The sequence below is a fragment of the Triturus cristatus genome, chromosome 5_1 (genome assembly GCF_964204655.1).
Source record: "Triturus cristatus chromosome 5_1, aTriCri1.1, whole genome shotgun sequence".
Taxonomy (NCBI): Eukaryota; Metazoa; Chordata; class Amphibia; order Caudata; family Salamandridae; genus Triturus; species Triturus cristatus.
The window spans coordinates 478,172,532-478,191,628 of record NC_140587.1 but is presented as its reverse complement, the minus strand read 5'-3'; the positions used below and the strand labels follow the sequence as shown (position 1 = coordinate 478,191,628).

Sequence of the window (19,097 nt, the reverse complement as noted above, 5' to 3'; positions counted from 1 at the left end):
TGGGACCCCTTCCCATTTGCAAGTGGTATACCACCTACTACAAGTAGGTGGTAAACTGCAAGTGTTTTGCGACCGCATATGCGGTCGCAAAAAAATAGTAAATGGCATGGAGTCTTGCTATTAGGAAGGGACGCCCCTTCCTAATAGCGAGAGTTGCACACGCTATTTTGTGACTCGCAAAATAGCGTTTGTACATGGCATGACCCTTTATTGCGGTCGTGAACAGGCCGATCTCCCGTATGCGAGTGCAAAAAAGGGTTGTTTATCTGGCACTTAGAGTGTTGCACTATTGTCATCCGGCCCATTATCACCAGAGCTATGCTCAACACAGCATATAGTTTCATATAAAATTAGAGTTACTATCTCACCGACAGGCCTTCCTCTTAAAGTCTAAAAGAATGCCTACACAATTGCCCATCAGCAAACAGTCACCATCCATGTATTAGTGAACCTATTGTTGACTGGAACCATGATTTCCTCTTCATTACAATGTCCGTCAATTTTATTTCGCCATCATTGCCCCAAAGGGCTATGATATACTTAGTATGTAATAAAAAAAAAAATTAAGGAGGTGATTTGGCTTTAATACATCACATCAACATAACCAGCACACAAATTACTGCCCCTAACCCAGAGTTTCTGGAATCTCTTAAAGCAGGCTTGAAATCGTCACTTAATATCAATACAATTACATATTTTGTTTTAATTTATCAACCAAGATCTCCCATATCCTTCATCAGGGGTGGCTCCTCGGCTATAGCGGAGGAGCGTCGCCCCACTAGTGAAATCCAGCATAAGAAAAATAAACTGACAATCAAATTATTTTATTGTCATTTTATTTTTCACTTTCAGTCTATGAGTCTAGGGTGAGGCGGCCATGTTTCAGGATCAGGAAAAGGGGGAGGAGTGATGGTAGGCACTGTAAGTGCGCAAGTCATTTGGCCGGCTGTCTTAGGACAGCCAAACCAACATGCGCACTTTGATATCTCTAGGCTGTTTCTCGGAGATATCAGCAGTGCTAAGGGGCACCGGCTCCCTGTCCTGCTAGAGCATGAAACTGGCCCGCTCAGCCCAATACAAGAACTTCTCTCATGCTATGAGTAATTACATGAGAGAAGCGCTAGGATTCCGTAGGGAGTCTGGGAGCCTGTGCTCCTAAAAGTTGTAATGACCTAAGCGGAGGAGCAGCGAGACATGACGAGGGAGCAGAAGATCGTGGCAGACGACAGCAAAAAGTAAGTGTGTTTTTTTTTTTTTTTTTCCCTGCGTCCCTCCCCCCCCCCCCCCCCCCCAAGTCAGATTGGCAGCAGCCACAATTGTCCTTCACTGAGGATCTCACTGATTATGGCACAGAACAACAAGTGATGATTGCTCTGATCATCCATCTAGGATACTTTAATCTTTACCTGGGCAATATATCTGAAGGCTACATCATGACCATCAAGACGCTCTTAGCCTAAGGCAACTAAAAACAATTCTACAATTCTCACACAAACATAAACAGCAAGACCCTTGTCATTTGTGATCAGACAAAAGTGGATTGGCTCAGTCTCATAGGTGTGGTCTGGTCTGAATCTACTAGATAATATAAGTAATTTCTGCAAAAGCCCAAAGCTGTCAGATCTTGATAAATTACATTCAAAACTGCCCCAAAGAATTATTCAAGATTGTCAAACTCAACTTAGCACCAATAGCAGAATCTCACTGCTAACAATTATATTTCAAATGCATTGAATTCCTCAACTTTTTAACCAACAACATTGCTTTGCTCAGGAACTCCATCTTCACACTACACATACTATTCCAGGAATCTCCTATGATTTCAATACATTCTAGGCACTACTCTTATTTCACACCACTCACAGAGACAAAACTCTGCAAGATCATTAATGAATTAGAGCCAACTTCCTATCACTAAGATTCCATTATTGTCTCATTGACAAAAAAGAAACATTAAGCTATTTTGTATTTATTTAATTGACAGATAAACATCTATTTGAAAGAAGGCATATTCCCTGACTACACAAGTGAGGAAACATTCCCCCACTTCATAGAGACAGTAAGATAACAAATACCTAACAATTGTATGTAAAATTATCCAGGCCAGAAATATTGACAGGCAAAATGTTTGTTTCCTAAATACTGAGTACCAAAATATTGTGACGGTATGTTTAGATAGGTATACATGGACTTACTATTTTAAACTCCACATCCATGAACCATGAAGATATGTATATTGTCAAGGTACATATATTCACTGTCAGATATAGTAAACCTATACTTTGCCATATATGTTCACCTTCCAGATATATTGGCACTCAATATTGTGGTCACATGAATTTTGTATAAAAATAGCTATTTAGTTAATATACCCTACCAACCATCTGATGACTTTAGACATTCAAAAAAATGAGTTATTGGGTAGATACCAAAATGACTTTTGAAGAGAGCAGCACAGAAATAGTAACACTTAAAATACTGGACCATATGCACTGCATGTTGGACAAGGATGATGCCTGCCTCCTCATCTTTCCTAATTTGCTGGTGTGGGCCTCACCATAGCCTCCTCCAAGTCCTTGAGAACTGCATGTGCATTAGAGATGAAGGCTCAACCTGGACTTCATCCTTTCTGAAAAATCACAACTAGCTAGTCAATCTAGGGAGCATCTCCTCTACCCTTGTCCCTGTTGAAGTGTTGTTCTTGTTCACTTAGTATATGCAATTACTAAGAAACGTGATGAACTATGCATTACAGGCTACTCCCCAACAGAGTAGTACTTAAAGATCTTTGCAATCCAGGACACTAGTGCTCCAAACATTTTCCTCTTGAACTTACAAAACTGGACGTCTTCAACCCTTCTTAAGCTCAGTCTGAAGAAAACCATAATTATTTTTACTCCTGACCACAAGAATAAAACTTTACCAAAGGTTGCCCTTCTTATCTCCACAGTTTTGATGTATACCATTGAAAGATCAATGATGTCAGTCCAGTAGGTATGTGAATTGACTCATGTCAGACCATGGCTTCACAAATGTAAGTCTCAAGACACAAAAGCAAGAGCCATGGTTCACACTATAAAATACATTAGTCCTTTCTTCAATGCCGTGATGTCCACCATTTAGTCGGCCCTGCAGTTATTTTGAATTCCTTTTGGGAATTCAATTTCGGCTGCTAGTCGAATGCCCTCCGTAACATCAACCAAAGCCATTCTTCACTCTGCAACAAAGTTTATTTCACCAGGATATTTGACCAGATTTCCTCTGTCCTAAGTGATTTCCATTGGCAACAGTTAAGAGCCAAAATAACATCCAAAATGGCTTGCTTCACCTCTACAAAACTACTCCAATAGCAGTCTGAGGATGTTCGCTCATATGTCAAGATCTTGGACATCAACAAAAACATGGGAAATCTACATATATGGAAACATAAAATGTCAAAAGTTGTAAAGCACTACAAAATCTTTTTGCGGATCAGCCCCTTGCTTTAGAAAAAATGTTCCAGACACCTTAGGACACTGATTGACCATAATACAATTCTGAAAATAGGTTGAAACCCCATTTATTTAAACGCTGTCTCAACTGGACCTTGCTTCAACATATAGCCCCACTTCTAGTTTTACCTCAAATTAGGCTACTTTTCTTTAGTATCAACATTCTTCCTGACCACATTCTACTTTCTCATCTGGCAAATTCACCGTATTTCTTCGCAGCTCAGCATCTGTTAATTACCTTTCTATTCCTCCAACTCTGCCTAATGTCATCTTGAGATTAATATTGCATTGTTGCACTGTTAATTGTTGATGCACTGATACATTTGGTCCTTGTAAAGGATGCCCTGTATCTCAATCTTGATGTGAAGTTGTTGTGCACAGTGCACTGACACTTTATTAGTACAGTTATATTTTATCAAATTGTAAACATAAGAAGGGGAATTGCAAAGGGTCTCTTATTTCTATTGGGAATATGGGCATTTGTGAAACTCAAGTCCAAGGAATCAACCATGTTGTAGTAAGTGATGCACAATTGCTACATGAAATGAAACGCTAAACTAACTCAAAAATTTGTAATATACAGAATAAGATAGGTCAAAGCTCAAACTTGAAATCATCAGGCTCCCTTTAAAATCTCAGACTGGAGTGCTTTGAATGTTCTTGAAAATCGGCCTTCTACCTCTAATCAACCAAAGCCCTCCAACTTCACAAATGACAGGTCCTATATCTACTCCACATCAACCAGATACTCTTCCTACCTTCATGTTAATTATGCCTCAAATGAAACAAACTCACTTTGCTCTCATGCCATTGTCCATCTCTACCCCTACTACCCTTTCTTTCCTGCAACTAGCTTCTACAACACTCCCTCTACTCATCCTCCATTTTACCACCAGTGTCAGGCATTTTTGCAGAACCGTGAAGTTTGAAGGTATCAATTATGAGAAGGCACATGTTCCCCACTGCACAGGCTGCTGCATAAATGTGCTGAGATGGATGTTTGGCCTTCTTAACTCATACCTCATGTAAACACTCAAGGCCTATTTCAAAGGAGATGGTGTAAAGCTTGCGGCTAGCTAGTTTATAGCACATTTATCACAGTCTCACTTAAAACAGAATTTACAGCCACACTTAACAATTCTTTAAAAATACATAGATAGTAAACAGTAAATCAAACTGTAGAAAATCACAAAGTACAGCACTAGGTACCAAACTTGCACTCAATAGTTTCTTCTTGTGATCATTACGATGATCAGGATCACTACGCTGTTCACAATGAAAGTTGACAAATGCTAATGATTGTGATCCTATCCTATAGGAAACAAAGACCAATGTCATCCAAGTTCACCTCGCACAGATTGTAAACTTCTTTCATCAGACATCAAGGACTGATGGCATCATACTGAATGAGATATGAAGAGCAATCCACCTGTCAAAATGATGATCTTCTCTATGCTGTTTGTTATCACTAGTTGATTGAGATCTCCATTACAAGATCTAGTTAGCAAAGCCCATGTCAACTTATAATAGACGAATCTCCATTTTCATTGTTCACAATTTTACAGCTGTACTTTGTTCAAGGATAGATGCTTTTTCTCCCAGTTTAGGCTTCAGGTGTATTGATATTTCAGTTTAGACATCTTGTATACTAAGGAACCTGGCAACACGAGTTCAATAGTTCAGTGTCAAGGAAGGAGAGATCTTACAAATAGAATGAGTCGGCTGGACTCTGACTCATGGGAGAAATTGGGGAGTGAATTAACAAATGAAAAATGGTCCAACATTATAAATGCAGTCCTTGCCAGCTAGACAGCCAACCACTGGAAATGTTTACAGGTGAAGCTTTACAATTTGAATTTCCAACAATTCTGACTGGACCTGCCTGTACCAGATTTTCTTCTTTCCTTGTTGCTGCTGGGCAGAGGAAGTTTTGGCCCCTCTCATAATGTGCTGATGGCATTAATTGGTATTTGCCTCCATATAAAACATATCTGACAGGAAAACATGTACGCCCCACCCAGACTGTCCACTGTGCAAGGAAATAGGAGATAGTCTGAATGTTGTTTGTGTGGGAAGCATTTTTCAACAATTTACCATTTAAACAAACGGGTGTTGACAGTTAGCGACAGGTAATCTTAATGGCGGGTGTACCCAGTGTGATTGTGATCACTGCCTTCTTGAACATTATCTGATGTTGATAATCAATATTTCAATTACATAACACTTAATAACAAAATGGATTGCTGTTACCAAATGTTACTAGATTTAATCTAGCTAATAAGAATTATCCATGGGTGTTGCAAATACACATCATAGCTAGATATATTCTGTCAAGAGGAGGGACATAGCTTATGGATTATGGTAGGGATGCCATCCATCAAAACCTTTTTGTGGGAAGAGCAGTCTAAGGTTTCTCCTGACCTGAACCACCATGAGTTGACCTGTTATACATCAGATTTGCAGTGTGGGCAATAATCTAGCTCAATGACCCATCAAACCCAGTCACAAAGGGAAATACAGAGGGAACTTCTAGGAAAACAGAAAAGAATGTCAGAATAAGAGAGGTGGTACTTACACCTGGAGTATTTTGGCCTTAGACTCCTCTTCTACACCAATGCATTCCATAGTATCACATTCTTTCTCCTGGACTCATGCTGCTCTCCTCTCCACCACACACTTCTTCCCCTCCTCCCAAACCTCTGCACCCCAGGATATTTGCATGCTGCTACTGAAACATTCCATTACCTCAAAAACTTGCCATGATCACAAGTTAGAATATCAGTTAAATTCACACACCTTGAGTGACTGTATAACTTAAATTAAAACGGGGCATCAGTTAACCAGCGAGCAGGATGAGAGAAGCCTTCCGGAACTGCTTCATGCTTGAAGCTGCATGGAAGAGGCACAGCCAGAAAAAAATACACTTCTAGTCCTGAAACATACAGGCCTGACTTGCTTAGATACTTTATTGCATCTCTTTTTAATGGATCTAATTAGTTTTGGCCATGATTTCCTTTAATGAGATGCTTACATAGGAATAAATGTATAGACTCAAAGTTCTGTAAATAATTGTTCACTTCTTGCTTGGAATAGAAGAAGAATTAACAATGACTGCTACTATCATTTTGAATTGAATTATGGGCCATTCAAAGGCATAAACTAGAATCCATCACTGAAAATGCTCCTGTGTCCCTGTAGGCCAGTGCATTAATGTTTGTGTTGAAGATCAGTAGTGCAGAAAATGTTGATTAGGCAGGCAGTGGAGAAATATTAAATAAGACCTAAGATTGTCTGTCAAACCACACCCAATGGTATCCAACAGCTGTATTTTGTGTCTTTTCAACAATGCCAATCAATATTGCTGTACATTTTTAGTTAACCATAGTTCAAACACCCATTCTGACATGCTGGTATTGTTTAATAGGTTTGCTAATGGATGATATGTAATAATTTCAATAGCTAGTGTGAAAATTGGTTCTTGAAAACATGATAATATTGGTAAGAACTTAAAGGAAGTTATTATAAAGAAGAAACAAATTTAAAAACTGAAATAAGAGCAGATCTTGTTCCATAGAAGGATCTGCTCCCACTCTTCATTTATGATGCATGTGCTCTCGATAGGTTAATACTGCAGTCAATTTTAGATTGTATAGATTGATTTTCATCAATGGTTTTCGTATATCTTCATAAGTGCATACTGGGGAGGTTCTGGTATCATTTTGTATCAAGAATCACAACTGAAGTAATTTTTACATGTGACATAGACTATCTTATTGGTCAATCACACGGGGGTGTTCTAATTACACTGAGCTCTGGTCGCAACACGTCTTTCAAAATGTCTTGTTTTACTGTTTTTTCTTGTAGAACAAAGAAGTATGAGTCTTGACGAGGGGAGATTGGACGTTTCACAATGATTTTGAAGGTTGATTCAACTAATTCATTAAAATCCAGTAGCACAGAGGATAGCCAACTTGAAAGCTAAGCAGAGGATGTGCAGAAAGAGCTTTGGGTGTAATGAGCTATCTACTGACGCATGCACATGGCAGTGAATGGTTTGGACACACAGATGGGAGCAGAGCTTCATAAACATTCCAGGAGGGGAAGCATAAGGCACCTACTGAATATATATGTATAAGAGTAATAGGTTGGATGGGGGCTCAATAAACTTGCATGTAGGGTAGAGATGAGGCAGGCATGTGGCAGCAGTGTGAGTGGTGTCCTATGGCAGATGGGGAAGTGGATACTTTGGAGCATGGAATGGGAAACATTGGACTATCATGCAGGTATGGAGACAAGGGACATTAGTGCAAAGGAGCAAAAAGAGAACCATCTGACACACGCTCTAGTGTAGGGTGAAAATAGTTGAAAAGAACAACATTGTGAAACACGCTCTGGCACATTCCTTACAGAGAAATATGATAACTAGGAAGAGAGAGGAGATGTGAATTAATACCTTGGAAGTTCCAGGATTGGGGTAAATTCAACTGACAGATAGCAATCAAAAGTATAGAGAGGGGAAACAAAGTGTTTTACCAGAGCAATGACATATTGAGCAAAAGGACATTTTGTATGTGGTGTTAACTGCCTAGTTTTCAAATTATGTGAGACTGAATGACATGTAATCAGTGTTGCTGTAACCTATCAATGATGATATAGAGAGGATTATGGAAGTTTCACAAACTTCACCTCACGTCAGAGAAGCAACCGCGGCTGCCTGAGTCATTTTCTCTTACTTGCCAAGCATTACCAGATACATTTAGCAGAGAAGGTGGGTTTTGCATTTGATTGGTATCTGATTTCACCCACATTTTTATTAAATACTGTTTACAAAATCCTATTTTTTTCAAAGTACCAGTACTAACCTATCGCCCTTGAAAAAATAGGTTTTTCCAACATCTTCCCACCAGACAGCGGTATCAATTCCATGGGAAGGAATTCCACTTCCTAGTGTTATCAAATCATGAGGGTAGCCTGGCTGAAGTGTGGTATCCTTAAAGACCCAGAACTTGTTACCTGTAAAAAAGGAAATATTAGTTAAAACAATGTAAAGACATCCAAGGTCTCATAAAAGATCAGTTCATATTTCATTCAATGGAAAGTAACTACCTTGACAAGTCATATTTTGCATTAGGTTTGAGGAGAAACATGCATTTATGAATACATTTTAAAAGCACAATAACATCTCTTATTAAAATTGTACTGTTGCTAGTTAACTGTTTTAGTCTCGCTGTGTTAATAGAATTGAATGATCTTTCTGATCCTACTTTTAATAAAGAATTAGGCAGTGGAGATGGCGAAAAGAAAATCATCAGATGTCAATCTTCCTTAGTATCACTGGACAACAGAAAGATTCTGAAACTTTAATGCATTTTGAGTTTTATTTTTAAGTATGTGTAAGAAGGGAATTGGAGGTGCTGTTGGCCACAGAAGAGATTTTAATATTGTAGAAGTGGGATATGCGGCTACTGTAATCAGCTAACCTCCTGTTGGTTGCTGGCAATGTTACCCCCACCTTCTTGCCCACCCTCCTCTTTTTGAAATGATCCTGTGCTGACAACTAGGCCACAAACACATTTGACCTCTGTGGAAGACTGCTAACCAGAACAGACACAGTACGGCATTCTGCGATTTATTTTGACCTGGTTCTATGAGTAGTGTTGAAGGTGCTGGTGGCCCCTTCGAAAAAATAATTGGAGGGGCATGTGGTCACTGTGATCAACTAACTTATTAGCTGCTGGCAGCTGGACCAAATCTCCTAGTCCATTCTCTGGCCTCTGGATGTTTCTCTTGCCAACGCCAAAGCCACAACCAAATTTGACCTGTGTGCAAGACTGTTGAATATCACCAAACCTGTATTGGGTCCTGCACTTTATTTTTACTCGGCTGTTAATGGGGTGATGAAAACGCTAGTGGCCATGGAAGAGGCTTAATATCATAAATGGACATGGTATATGGCTATATTGATCAGCCAGCCTCCTATTGGCTGCTGGCAGTGCCACCACACCTCTTAGCCTTCCTTCCACTCTCTGAAAGTTTTCTGTGCTGACTTACGGCATTCTGTACTTTATATTTACCATTCTAGTAAGGGTATTGGAGGTGCTGGTAGCCACAAAAGAAACTCTGCTAACCATCTACTACAGGTTTGCAGTCAGACACCACTTGCTACCCCACCCTCCTCCAACTGCAATCTTTGCAAAGTTGAGGCAAAGACTACTAGGACCAGAAAGGCCACAACTCCTGCCTGTTTTTATGGTTTGCTTTCAGAGACCACTCATGAGATTTAATGTTATCAATGTATTGGTGCTTTGGTTAGCAGTATTGTGTTGTAGTCATACTCAGGTACGTTACATTGCTCTAAAATAATTTCATTTGAGCTACGTGCTTATATGTTGTGCTACGGGAAATGCAGGTTTCCTATAGATACAAATTCTGATACATAGGAAGGCTGGCTGATACATAGGAAAAGGTTGAGGCGGTAAAATCAGGGTCGTAAATGTAAAAAAGAAGACATAGTGCAACAGAAGAGTCCCAAGGGGCAGGACCACCACCTATTAGGGGGTTATAAGATAAAAGTATAAAGCTGATGTTGTCCTGATGTTTGTGCAGAGTGAACATACATGGGTGCAATAGGGTGTCATTTTGACACCCTTGCACCATCGAAATTGCGGGAGCAATTTGCGAGTACCTACTGGTACTCGCAAATTGCTCCCGCAATCTCTAATTCATTCCTATGGGCCTGGAGGCCCATAGGAATGAATGGGAAGACATTCCTTAATTGCGACTCGCAATTTGCTAGTCGCAATTAAGGAATTTTTGGGAATCGCTATTTCTTTAGCGATTCCTACATGCATAGGGTTTTGCTATTCCTTAATTGCGATTCCTTAATAATCGCTATTAAGGAATCGCAAAACCCTATGATGATGCATGTGCCTGCATCTTCCTAGAACGAGAATGGAGACAAACGTCTGACTGCTCTCCTATTGTTTCTCTAAGGAAGGCATATCCAGGCTTGCCTGTCAGTGTCAACGTAATTAACCCATCTAGATTTTGGCCACACCCTCTTCCTCTACCAGACATAGACTTATTCCAATCCAATTTAGTCTATTGCGTGAGGAGGACTTTGATCTACCTGCTGGCCAGCACAGTAAATTAATTTAGCCCAGTAGGGTAGATCAAATTCTGAATGTAATTTAGGGCTGGCTCAGAGAAATCTCACCAAATCCCAAGGAATGGGAAGGAGTATAATATTGCAACATTAGTATTTAGTAACACCTAGGGAACTTCATGTTAATCTTCTATCTAGGCTGACCCAATGCAAAATTGTTATTTAGGTATAGGTTTCTCCAACAGTGTGAATGCAGTTAAGCAGTACATAATTAAACAGAAGCACTACAGACACTATAGTCAATAAAATGTTGGGGTATTTTGTTTTGAATGCCTAATTATAGTTTAAAGCCTGCATAATCAATTTATTAAAGGTCCCCATAGTAACAGCCTACATCTGCACAGATCCCATGCTGATTTAGACAGTTCTCTCACTCGCTCAGCTAGCACATAGGGGCACATAAGTGTGCATATGTGTTCATATGAAACCATCTCTGAGCCTCTTATCCCACCTGTGCAGCACAAGCCTTATTTTAAAAGGTGGGCACTGGAGGTTTACTGGAGCTTTCAGTGACTGTGGCTCGTTTAGTGAGACTCACAACAGAGATCCAAAAACCAGGTTATTCAAAGGCAAAAACTATAAGTGGGCTTCATTGGGTCAGAACCCCATCCATCACAACCACACATGTACCTTCCCTAGAAAATATGAAAAAGTAAATGCGTGCAAACAAACACATGCATGCATATGTCACACCATGCAAAATCAGACTCTGACATCCAAAACACAAGGGTGCACTTGTTAGGTAAAATAAGCATGAGTGCACAGATTACGTACCCAATACATGCTTCTTCTATGCATGTGTGTTAAACACTTTCATCTACACTTTGATGTAAGTGCGCGTTTTATGTGAAAAAAATCTATCTATTTTGCAGTGTTGTGTATTTCAATATGAAAAGTAATTTAGGAACTGACTTAAATATAACATATGATTGCTGTAAATTCCACTTCTTTTGTAAATGAGCCCTTAAAACGGTAACATGCATAGGCATCCCTTGTTGTGAACTTAGGACCCGATTCACAAAAGTAATCTGAGACAAAATCCTAACTTTACGACTTTCGGTAGTCATAAAAGGCATTTAGGGGTAGTTAAATTAGGATTCCTAATTATACTACTCCTAAATGCCTTTTGTGAATACAGAAAGTCGTAAAGTTAGGATTTTGTCTCAGATTAGGAGTAGTAAAGTTAGGAATCCTAACTTTACTACTCTTAAATGTCTTTTGTGAATACCGAAAGTCATAAAGTTAGGATTTTGTCTCAGATTACTTTTGTGACTTGGGTCCATTGTATTTAATGGTGCATATGTTCAAGGCCGGCTCTAGGGGGGTGCGATCGGTGCCACCGCACCGGGCGCTGACTGGATCGAGATAGAGGTTTTGTGTAGTGGAAATTTCGACTAATTGTAAGGTAGTACAGAGGGTTAATATGCCTACTGCAAAGAAAGTGTACTATGCAGATCACAGAGTGCATATAATATAAATAGGTCAGCGGTTAGTGCTTTTGTTCGAGAGATCATTTTGTGACTTGCAGTTAAAATTCTATTATAGAGCAGTGAGCTATTAACTGTCATCAAAGAGCTATTTGCTAGCTGCGAGGTATAGACTAGAGCTTTCTGTTTTTTTCCCCAGTTTTACATTATCCTAATGTTGCAAAAAGGGTTTATTTGGGTAGAAATTAATTCTTATTATTAAAAAGAACCCCCAACTGTGGTGTTAAGGTTTACATTCTGAGTTTGTGCTTCTCTAGACCAAGCACACTTAAACTGTACTGACCATCAGTATGGATGACAGGTGACTCTTACACCCCATAATCCTGTGCCTTATGTAAAATTTTCTATACACTGATCTACACACGTATGATTGTCTGTGTGTGTGTGTGTGTGATGTAGAATGACACCGGACACAGGTACGGGTGGTGCTATAAAACTAATTTAATGCATCTGAGAGAAAGTGGTTATGGATACGAGGGACACTGTTAAATGGTGGTAGTGAGGGAGTCTGTGACAGAGGTGGTCATTGGGGGTGACAACAAACATTGTCGCACCGGGTGCCACCGGCACGGAAGCCGGTCCTGCATATGTTACATTCTGGTGGCTGGTGTAGTTTGATGTTGTACACCACAACCTGGAAGTGAAATGTAGATTTCCCATTTATCCAGGGCTTTTATAACATATTGTATACTTATTTCTACATTCTCCTTCTAAAATGTGAAATGTACATACATACATATAAAATACAGACATACATGCATACATATATTACATCAAAAATCTATTTTCTGTCGCTTACGGAATAGAATTTGTACTGCTGTACAAAAAGGGCTTATCATTTTAAACATTACCTGCATATAGACCAGGGGCCATATTACGTATGCGCCGAATTTTCCTGGCTAGTGCTGGGAGCTCCTTTTATAAGGTGCGCCCAGTGCTAACCTGGGTAATGCACCACAACTTTGTGAATAAACTGCCCCCAGGGCAGCCGTGAACTCATTCTGCCCTGGGAGCAGTGGATTCAGGTGTAAAACGGAGCAGCTCAGTGTCTCACTGGGCAGGCAGCCAACCATCTGCAATTTGAAGGGGGATTTGAGATCCCTTGGAGGCAGGTGCACTGAGTGACTGCACCCGTCTGCAAGGAGATATCTAGGGGGGTCCATAGGATCCCCTTCCCCCCTCCAAAGGGCTGCTCTAAGGGGACAGCCAGACAGTGCACTACCTTTTAGGTGGCACACTGTCAGTGCGCCTCCTGACAGCTTCTCGGCGCCTGCATCTGTAATACGGTGCAGGCTCAGAGGCAAAGGGATATTCCCTCCCTCATTTTCATGGGGCCACGCCCCCATGCAAATGAGGGAACACCTTCAGATGATAGCGCTTTAAGTGCGCTAGCGCTATCGGTATTACAGAAGGGGATGCAAAAGCATTTGCGGCTCCTTCTGCAATATTAAAGTATTCTAACGGTGCACAAAGCAGGCACAAAAGCCTGTTGTGGCCCCAGGGCACTCCAGTAATACTGCCCCAGGACATTTGTGATCCACCAAAAATTGGCTCACGACCCACCAATCGGTCCAGACTCACAGTTTGGGAAATGCTACTCTAACCAATTTTCTTCATTCTCAGGGTATTTCCTTATAAGCACATTTGAAAACACAAAAGTTCTGAGAAACAAAGCCATTTGCAAAACACAAACAAAATGCCTATTCACAAAACAAACTGCCATAACCTGGACTGCAGCCATTCTGCTTCACGGGCCCACTAGCCATGGGGAACATTTTCCTTTTCTTTTAGGAGATATCTTTTTGGACACAACGGGCCACATGCATCAAGCTTTTTTCTGGTCGCAAACGGGCCGATTCGCAGCATCGGCCTGTTTTCAACCGGAAAAAGGCCTTTTCTGATGCATCGAAGGCATTCAATTATTTGGTAATCGCAATTTGCGAATACAATTACCATTCATTCCTATGGGCCTGTAGAAATTAATGGAGTGACATTACCTACTAGTGATTCGCAATTTGTGAATCGTTATTAGGTAATGTGTAAGAATCTCAATTTATTTAGCGATTCCTACATGCATAAGGAGTTGCGACTCCTAAATAGCGATTCCTTAAAAATCGCTATTTAGGAATCTCAATTCCTTATGTTGATGCATGTGCCCCATTGTTCTTTAGTACTTAAATACCATCACTCATTTAGCATGATTAATCACTCACTAGTTACGTCATATCAATTTGTTTTATGAGCATTATGCCAGTTCAGTCAAAATATTTGCTGTCGTTATTAATTCAACATGCAACATACTGAAACCTTTCCACGTTGAACATTCTATCCAAGGTTCTGCTATACAATACAAAAACATATGAAATGAAAAAATACAATGAACAAAATAAAAAGAACGAGTTTTGTGCCAGAAAGAGGAAACTGTAAAATTCAAAAATCTGTTTTTTATATCTTGTTGCACACTTGAGCTGAACTCTCGGTGGCTTTAAATATGGGACCTCACAAAAAAAGAAAAGACGGCTCTGACCCTCTTCAGCTTTCCTTCCTCCTGTCTTCTGCCTTAGAGATTTTCTGCAGGATTTTTCTATCCCATTTTGATTAGGAAAAGGGGATAGAATTTCGTCCCATGCGGGATTTGTAGACTAAATCGTTTATCAGCTTGTGTCAGCTGCTTGCCCGCCGTTTCCCGCACTGACACTTCAGTGTCCAATACTTCAGTTCCCCCTCCCCTGACAGTCCTAGGTTAGTATTTTTCTTTTAGAGCGCCGCGTTTTGTTTTGTCTGGTCCATAGGTACACAGAGCCTGGCATGAAGTGCACCCCACCCTTCTGACTGCTGCTTAAGCCTAACTCAGCAGAAGTGGCCATAATGTCAGCAGGAAGCCGAATATTTAAACAAATTAGACCTCTAGTTCCTGTAGGAAACTGTACAGCCTACCAAGCATTTTGCAAACTTCCAAGAAGCATCACCTTTCCAAAAAGCCTGGTTTGTTTTTATGATCTTCAGGGTGGAGTCCTTCACTGGAAAATCAAAACTCCCTTTCAAAAGTGGAAACTCAACAATGAACATTTCCTTTATGCTATAGTGTGGAGGTCTTAAAGAATATTTCTGAGAGTCATTTCTCTTCATTTCTCTTCCTTTTGTTATTCTGAGGCACTCTCTGGTGACTGGCGACACCCAATGTATGATAAAAAACAAATAAGTGGCTTAAAGAATGTACACGCCTCTTTTGAGGGGTTAAGTGCCATAACTTGATCAGTAGGAAAATAATCAGAGCGACACTTCTTAATAAACAAGCATTGGCATAGCCAATCGGTCTTGGCAATGGGAGTGCCTAATTACAGAGATAGCGATGAGGGCTTTGCGGCACAAACTCTGATAGAACCCTGTCTATTGGGAAGTCCTACATATGCAACAGGAAGAGTGTACAAACAAGAGGAAGAGAATGCAGGCCCCCATCCATTCAAAGGGGAGCATATATGCTGATGCAGAATAACAGACGCCACATACATGTAAATGTGGGTGTACTTGTAAAGCGCACTGTGACTCCATGGAGTATCCTGGCGCTGAAGACCGCTGGGGAACCCGTCCTGGTTTTCCCTGTGAGATGGTCCCTTTCTGGGTATCTCCAAGGTGAAACCAGGAATCCCCAGCGTCTGTGGGGGGCCATTGTAGAGATGAGGCAAGCTTAATGCCCAGAGTTGCCGAGTGTGTTCCTGGTTAGAGTAGGTACCGAGGCGAGAATTATGGAGTCCGTTTTGACCCTGGTCCACGACCCTGCCGCGTCGGGAATTGAACCCTGGTCCCTGGCCAATTCTCTGCTTACGGGTCGGCCGCCTCTAACCAGTGAGCCACACCTCTCCACAACACATCAGGGGGTGCATACCTCCACCAAGCACACATCAGGGACAGGCAGAAAGTGCGCTCCACATACAATAGGGGGGCACCTTTAACTGCAAATGGCGAGCGCTTTAGGATCTCACAATGGTACTTAAATTCATATATCACTAAGAAATGTATAATGTATTCCCATCTATGCTTAGTATCACAATATGTGAAAAGTCAATAAAAGGTCTTTTTTCAAAACAGTGCTTCATGTATACGTTTCAACAACATAAATATATAACGCAGAATGGTGTGTCCAAACTAAAAACTCAAGAAGGCTCCAAGGATTACAGTTTCACTTACCGGGTGGTATAGTAAGACCTGGAGGCAACTGGATTGTGTTTGTTGAGGAGGCTGCATAATGAGCTGTGGAGCAACAACTCTCGAAGGACTTGCCATTGCGTGCCTCAGTGATGGTGACATTGAAGTGCAACTGCGCTCTGCTGCATGCCACCAGCAGTAGAATCTGGAACACCGAATCCACACAGGGACGTAGCAATACTAGTGTGCAGGGTGTTGTTGTTCGGACACCATGGAGGCAGAACATAACGTATTGTGTATTAGGGTTATGGGTGGCATCATCATCATTAAAAGACGTTGAGGGTTTGCAGAGAGGAACACCTTCTGCAGGGTGAAGGTGAACTACTGATGTTTTAGGCTGCATTTGAGAGTCCAGTTTACAGTGTATAGATGGGTTCTGGTGGTTGACAATGTGTGTTACTGAAGTTGGTGCGTTAGTCCACTTTGCACAGTCAACATTCTGCATAAACACAGGGCCAACTGAGCTACAATGCCTATTTTATATAATGGCTGCTAAGTGAGTTTGGGGTGTTTGAAAATGGAAAGAGGACCGGTTGAATCCATACATTAAGTTGAGCTTGAAGTGGACTTTGATGAGCGGCAGGAGATGCACTTTTGGGACTGCATAGAATAGCTATGTTTGAACTATTGCTGCTTGTACTGCTGACTGCCCCTGTAGGATATTATGCAACGTAGACCTGTACTGAGAAGGAGGTGGAAGTGATAGGTATAGATAGAGAAGCTAGGGGTGTGGAGCTCATCTTTATAGCTGGGGCACAAGGGTTCGCCAGTGGCAAAGTGGCTGCTGGGGATTTGGAACTTCTTAGCACTGTAGTTGGGACAGAGGGGCTCATATTAGGGATACACTGACATGAGGAGCCATCGATGTTGTGACATGAAGTGCCGCATGTGGCTGTTGCCTGCCCTGACTGCTTAAATGAGCACCAGCAAGAGGCTGAGCACTACCAGTAGATAGAAGCTGGCTCTTGCCTCTGCTCACAGTCGCTCCTCATATGCTAAGCACTGAGCAACCACTTCTTTGCTGTTGCTAAGAATTGGTCTGTCCCAGAGATGCCCAAGTTCCAGCTCTCACTGCACCAGGCCAGTGTCCAGTCAGCTGCGATTCGATAGAACCCATTAAGCCACTGACGGCTGTTTCATCCACCTCATAGAAGAGTATCTCCTCCAGGGGATCAGAGGGACCCACCATCTTGCTTGTCTGCACTCTCCGAAGCTTTTGGAGTTTTGTCTCAGTGCACCTGTGATACTGCCCAGGGCCTTATGGGAATCTGGTGAGGACATAGGATTCCCATCCCAGCTAATAAGTTATCTGGAAAAGCATATGTTTCTAGTCACAGGTGTCACAGTTGTAAACAAGGCGACGGCAAGCAGAGATCGGGCAGGTAGACATAGTGCGGGTGGGGCATAGTAAATGCTCTACCACCAAAGGAAAAAGCAAACCACACCAGGAGCTTTGTAAACCAGTAGCATCGACTGATAAGGAAAATTCAGGCTGTATTTATGGGGACTAGTTGCAGGGGCACAACCAGACCCAATCTTAGAATCTAAAACAATTGACCAGTAGCAGCGGAGCAGACGTGGAGAGAGACCGGGGCTCGGGGAGAAGCTGGCACGACACACCCTGTTATTTTTTCTGTCCGATGAAACAAAAAATGACGTGTGACACACTCACTCAGTGAAACCCCAGCACCACTGTGACCAGTGGCCTCACCCTTTCTCATAATCAGCCAATGATGGACAGAGCAAATAAAAAGTAGGACAGGCTAATAAAAAGATAATGGTCATAAAATAAGGGATAGTGGAGGGATAGTGTACTAGGTCCCTGCTCTCGAGGATGAGTAGACACAGGAAGAGGAATTACAAATGCATTCCATGATAAATGAAGAGAAAGAATAGGAAAGCGACGATAGAGCCACCAAATGGGAAGCCTATGGGCGAGCTGAAATCCACAAAAGTAGATACAGCATGTCTCTTTGAGACAGTGCATGCGCTGTCTACATCCGAGAGCTAAAACACATAAAATTACATTAAATTACTCTGCGATTTAAAAAAACGTAAAGAAGGGGGGTAGGCAAGATGCCGTCCAATGGCTGGACGTCTGTGTGAGCAGCTCCCGTTGTGTTCACCCACCTTCTATCTTTTCTGAATAACGGTCTGAGAAGTCGGAGCAGTTTACGAGGCAGAAAATAAACAAGAAGTATGAACTGAATTTACAACTAAAAAAAAGCATCGAGAAAGCTTAGGGTAGCATCCCAAAGGCGGAAACTTGCAGATACGCCGTGGGAAGGCTCCTCGCGGCAGGGTAAGCCACTCGCACCTGTGTTGTGCACCTGTGGCGTTCGGAGATCGGAGCGAAATGGTGTTGGTGAGCAGCAAGGTGCTGGGAGTGGCAGCAGAGGTACTGGTGTGCCGATGTGTCAAGGCGGCAGTGGCAACGGTACTGGCAGTGGAGATAGCAGCAAAGCTAAGCTACTGTAAACCTCTGGCCCCTGGTTGGTGATAGCGTGAGAGCAGCCAAGCACAAACGCACCTGCCGTGGTGGAGGTGGAATCGGCAGGGGTGTGGTATCTACAGAGCTGTCAGTAGCAGTGAGGAGCATGGAGGAACTTGGAGTGGTGAGGCTGACGAGGCTAAGCGGGGGTACATACCAGCGGGCACTTTTGGCCTTGAAGTAAGTGTTTGGTGATTTGGGCGTCGGCGGACAGCCGTAAAAATAGCTGTTGTGGACTGACATGCCTCCCAAGGCAG

The 19,097-nt window shown here is 41.8% G+C and overlaps 1 protein-coding gene and 1 pseudogene across 2 annotated transcripts in view; both read right to left on the bottom strand.

The window, feature by feature from the left end:
• The window catches only part of MMP16 (matrix metallopeptidase 16), a 469,099-nt gene that overhangs the window by 39,068 nt on the left and 410,934 nt on the right, over positions 1–19,097 (bottom strand). For both annotated transcript variants that reach the window (XM_085605315.1, XM_085605316.1), the window contains one exon: positions 8,354–8,504. In XM_085605315.1, coding sequence (XP_085461441.1) covers positions 8,354–8,504 — 151 coding nt within the window. The remainder of the gene's footprint in view (positions 1–8,353; positions 8,505–19,097) is intronic.
• Positions 16,324–17,538, bottom strand: LOC146831086 (uncharacterized; annotated as a pseudogene).